We start from the raw sequence: 5,433 nt of genomic DNA, 5'->3' as shown, positions 1-5,433 counted from the left end.
GGATGTGTGAAAAATTGTGTACCTTTTTGCTCTGAACTTGCTATTTTTTAGCACATTTGTTAATCCTCACAACACCCCTGTGAGGTAGGTCAATATGTCTTTTATGGTAGAGAGGTTGAGTGAACCTTGTCATTTCCATTGAGAAATCACCATGTTTGGGGGTAGTTAGCCCTCAGGCGGGTTTCTAGTTTGTTACTTTCTCTTCGGCTTGTGTGGCCTCGAGGAGCCTAGGGCAGGTTTCCTTGACCTCCTGGTTTCTCTAGATGTACGCCACGTCCTCTGTGGTGGATGTGGGACCTTCTAATTCCCAGCGGAGACACGTCGCCGTGGTCCGGGGGGCGTGGGTGTGCGGCGAAGAGTCGGGACCTGGAGGGGCGATGGGGACGGCTGGAGTTCGGGGCGCCTGGTGCCAGGCATTTGAGGGTGTGAGTCGGGGCTCGGGTCTGGTCTCACCTTCTGGTTTTGGTTTCGCAGCCCGACCGAACTCATCCCCACTGGGCATGGTTATTATAAGGACCTTTCCCTCCTCCCCATCCCCATTATGCATTTACGTAGTAAGATTTCCCCAATCAACTTAAAAGCGATCGTTTTGTTCGCAGCGTCCTCTTGAGTTAGCGTCTCATCAACTACTTCAACACATGAACTGCTTCAAAACACACAACTAAACCTGGTGAAACCTAAAGGAAAAAAGTCAAGATTTTAACACTGAAGTAAACAGGGCAAAGTATTACTACAAACTTCTACCACTTTGTAAATTGTGCAGTGCTGGAGTTAAGTATATAATACCGGCAAACACAAAAGTTTTTTATTTTATTTTGGCCGTGCCGCGTGGCTTATGGTATCTCAGTTCCCCGACCAGGGACTGAACCCTGGGTCAGGCAGTGAAAGCCTGACTCCACTAGGCCACCAGGGAACTCCCTCACAAAGTATTTTAAAACACTTGAAACATTTAAAACACTTAAAATTTGTTTAAAATAGTCGTTTATGTTTAATAGTCGATTCACGAGTTCTGAAATAGTCCATTTAATCTATTGAACTCTCCTTTTGTTTTTAGACGGTGAGACAAACACACTTTTGTTTATTTTTTTGTGCCGTGCCAGGCATCTTGCAGGATCTTAGCTCCCTGACCAGAGATTGAACCTGGGCCCCCTGCAGTGGAAGCGCAGAGTCCTGACAACCGGACCACCAGGGAATTCCAAACACAATTTTTAAGACTGTAAACTGAGACCTTTTATATCCCAGCTACTCTGCCGATTGAGAGGTGTATCTACCCCTCTCCTGGAATCTGGACTTAGTGACTAGGCTGACCAACAGCATGAGGCCAAAGTAATGTTCGGGGGATTCTGAGGTTAGGTCAGCAGAAGGCTTGCAGCTTCCTTCTGGGCCTCTGAGGACCCTGTGTGGGAGACCTGAGCTGTGAGTGAGAAGGCTGACAACTCTGGGGCTGCCATGTTGTGAGGAAGCTGCTGGTTTACAAACTGACTCCCCTCCCTCACTAAGGAGAGAGTAAAGAGGCAGGCTACTCTAAATTTGTAGATGGCAGGTTTAAGAGTCAAGGGAACTTACTAGGATTGTCTTGGGCGCTGAAAGAGTAGAAGATCTCTATCCCTGCCAGCCATTTCTTTTTTTTTTTAAAGGTCTCTTTTTTAAAAAAAAAATTATTTTGGTTGCACTGGGTCTTAGTTGCAGTAGGTGGGCTCCTTAGTTGCGGCTCGCTGGCTCCTTAGTTGCGGCATGCATGTGGAATCTAGTTCCCTGACCACGGATCGAACCTGGGCCCCCTGCATTGGGAGCGCAGAGTCTTATCCACTGTGCCACCAGGGAAGTCCCCCAGCCAATTCTTAAAAGTTTATACAGAAGCCTTAACTGGGTTGTCAGATATACTGTCCAGATGGTCTCAACAACACCCTACTCCCTCAAGGCTTCATCATTTGGACAGTTCCCACTGTCTGAACAGGGGAGGAACAAGAGGGGAACAGGAGGCAGAGTGTACATTGCAAGGATAGGGGAGCAGGTGAGGAAACTTGATTGCCTGAGTCCAGCTCAAAGATCAACCAGTGGTCACAGCCCACCAATCATCTCCTTCAACAGAAGCCCAAGGCTTTGTGGAGAACGATGCATGGAAAAGAGACATGCTCAGGTTTTAGTCCCAAACCGAGACCCTAGACATTGGGGATCAGAGTAATGCCTTTCAAAATTGCAGATTTGGGTAAAAATAGATGAGTGTTTTTGTTTTAAAGCTCTTAAGTTTTGGAGTGATGTTTTTGTGCAGCAATAGAGAAATGGAAGAGGGAGACAGAAGTAAGCAAACAAGTAACATGAAGTTGAAGGGGGAAAAGTGGATTTAGGGATAGAGAAGATGGGATGGAGAGAAGAGGGTGGGGTTGAGGGCTTACAGTTTTTGAAAAGGGACTCAGGGAAAGCCTCTGTTTCAGTTTGCTACATACTCGTGGTTTTCTTTGCTTGCTCGTCATTAGCATATGTAACCCCCAAACAGCCACCAAAAATGGCAGGCTCAGCCCCTGAGTTTACTTGTTCTGTTACCAGTTGTAGGATTACAGCCAACTCCTTAGAATCTCTAATGCTTTTTCTTTTTTAAATAAATTCATTTATTTATTTGTTTATATTTTTGGCTGCATTGGGTCTTTGTTGCTGCGCCGGCTTTCTCTAGTTGAGGCGAGCAGGAGCTACTCTTCATTGCAGTGAGCGGGCCTCTCATTGCGGTGGCTTATCTTGTTGCTGAGCACGGGCTCTAGGCACGTGGGCTTCAGTAGTTGTGGCTCGCGGGCTCTAGAGCTCAGGCTCAGTAGTTGTGGTCCACAGGCTTAGTTCTCCGCGGCATGTGGGATCCTCCCGGACCAGGGCTCGAACCCGTGTCCCCTGCATTGGCAAGCGGATTCTTAACCTCTGCACCACCAGGGAAGTCCCAGAATCTCCAATTCTTAATTTTAAGTTTATGGGAGTAAATAAGTAATGACTCAACTTTTGTGGATCAGAATGAATATGGATGTAAGGGCACATCCTTGAGGAGGGCCACAGTTCTCAGAAAAGGAAAAATGGGCTCCCCAACAGGTGTCTCCTTCACATCACTGTGACTCATGGGAGAGTATTGTACCTCGAAAAAGAGTTGGGTGGAACAATAGTTGAAAACCACGGAAGGGAGTTCCCTGGCGGTCCAGTGGTTAGGACTCCGCGCTTTCCCTGCTATGGGCCTGGGTTCGATCCCTGGTCAGGGAACTAAGATTCCACAAGCCAAAGGGCATGGCCAAAACAACATACATATATACACACACACGCATACATATATATATATAAAACTTACTGATCTCCCCGCCACCTCCCCCTCCTCCTCCCCTGCCCCTCCTCCCTGCCCCTTCTCCCGGCCCCTCCCCCGCTTCCTCCTCCAGCCCCTCGCTTGGAAGATCTGCGCAGGCGCGCAGTGAGGGCGCGGACGTGCGGGCGGAAGTGGTGCTGGAGCGCTTTAGGAAAGGGACCTGCGGAGAAAGCAGGTACTCTGCCGACGCCTGTGGACGGTATCGGAGGGGGCAGGCCGCCATGAACCGCCTCCAAGATGACTATGACCCCTACGCAGTTGAAGAGCCTAGTGACGAGGAGCCGGCTTTGAGCAGGTAGGCCCCTACCCTGCCCCGGTCCCCGAGGCTTCGGGCCGAGGCCAGGCCTCAGCCTCCCCCTCTCGCTGCGCTTGCCGGACCCGTGCGGATCCTCTGTCCAGCGGTTCGGACCCCTATCGCGCTCCGCTGTCGCCTGTGGGACGCCGAGGCGGGTCTGGTTAGGTCGCGTAGCCACGGGGGAGGCGGGACCGACACTGGCGCGGGGAAGGGGCTCATTCTGGAATTACGCGTAAGATTCAAAAACCGTGAAATCGAATCCTGCTTCTGCAGCTACTAGCACTGTGACCGAAGGCAAGTCCTCTGTCGTCGGTTTCTCATCTATAAAAAGGAAGTATAATAAGTATATCATGAGTATGTTGTGAGGCACATGGGACTTACTGTGAAGTGACCATAATGAAGGCTAAACTGCAGTAAACAGAAATAAGGGGGTATTTAACTTTTTTTTTTGACCACCTATTGTATACTTGCTGTGGGCTACAGAGGTCAGTCATAAGATTTTTGTCTTTGACAGGTTTAACGGTAAAGTAGGGGACATAAGATATATATATCTCGGAAGATATATGTCTCGGAAGTAAACGTGTATCTCAGAAGACCCCTGTAGAAAAAGATGACGTGGGATAGTCATAGATGAAGTTCTATGGGAATTTCCAGAAGGGAGGGATTAATCCTATCTGGAGGAAAATTGCAGTTAAGTTGACAAGAGTTTTCCAGGAAAATTTAGCCATTTTTTAAGCTGTCAGCAGATCCTGTTCATAAACTTTAAAACATTCTGTCCAACTAAGCTTTCAGTGAAACTGTCCTTCTTTCAGTCACAGTGTTTCCTTATATTATCCTGAGGAGAGGTTATAGGCATGGGAGATCACACTGCTCCGAAGATTTCTGTTGTGGGGAGTGAGGATGGATTCCAAGATTCCCTTATGAAGAATTTCAATTAATGGGTCCAGTTTGTGAAAGTAGGCCTCAATTAGTAATTTGATTGGATTCAGTCTTTCCTGAACTTGAGCTATTCTGCCATTACCATCCCCGTATTCACCCCTCTTATTATTTATTTAATCTTTTTCTTTAAGTTAATTCACATTTTTATAGTTAAATGTCTTTTTATTGGCCTCGCGGTCTGCAGGATCTTAGTTCCCCGGCCAGGGATCGAACCTGGGCCCTCAGCAGTGGAAGCACGGAGTCCTAACTACTGGACCACCAGGGAATTCCCATGTAGTTAAATGTCTTTAAAGAGGCTTTATATTCCTGTGACAGTTGCCACTGGTAAGGTAACGATAAAAATAAATACTTTGAAAACAAAACAGTTATTAGGCAGTATTGCCTGCTCAAGGCTCTGAATTGAATGCTCATTTTAAAAAGGGAGATTGTGTTAGAGAGGTGTTTAAGAGGTGTCTCTCAGGATTTGATTTTACCATACCTAGAAGCGAATCTTTTATAGCGTAGTACTGTTTCATGGAAGCTGGCAGAACACATGTCTTCTGAGTTGGAGACACCTGACAGCAGAGCATACAGCATGAGCATCATGTTTGTGTTGGTTGCTCTTACTTCCCAACTCCTGTAGGGGTTACATGGAGAGGCCCAGATGGGTGCTACACATTCATTGGGTTCGTACCATGGCTGAGGACCACTTGAGCTTGGAGAATCCACCTCTTTTACAGCAGGCAGTAAATATGCCACTAGATGCCAGTACCCCTCCTCCCACCTCCCAGCTGTGATAATCAAAAATGTCTCTAGGGCTTCTCTGGTGGCACAGTGGTTGTGAGTCCGCCTGCCGATGCAGGGGACACGGGTTCGTGCACCGGTC

The 5,433-nt window shown here is 47.8% G+C and overlaps 1 protein-coding gene across 2 annotated transcripts in view; it reads left to right on the top strand.

Moving 5' to 3' along the window:
• Positions 1-3,428: 3,428 nt before the first annotated feature.
• The window catches only part of EAPP (E2F associated phosphoprotein), a 19,521-nt gene continuing 17,516 nt past the window's right edge, over positions 3,429-5,433 (top strand). The window contains exon 1 of one of the 2 annotated variants that reach the window (XM_024116455.3): positions 3,429-3,629. In XM_024116455.3, coding sequence (XP_023972223.1) covers positions 3,556-3,629 — 74 coding nt within the window. In that variant the 5' untranslated portion in view covers positions 3,429-3,555. The remainder of the gene's footprint in view (positions 3,630-5,433) is intronic. The other variant, XM_007117890.4, reaches the window with a different exon arrangement.

This window comes from Physeter macrocephalus, chromosome 11, assembly GCF_002837175.3.
Source record: "Physeter macrocephalus isolate SW-GA chromosome 11, ASM283717v5, whole genome shotgun sequence".
NCBI classification, from domain to species: domain Eukaryota; kingdom Metazoa; phylum Chordata; class Mammalia; order Artiodactyla; family Physeteridae; genus Physeter; species Physeter macrocephalus.
Note: the sequence above shows the minus strand (reverse complement) of the source record. Positions and strands in the feature narration are given on the sequence as shown.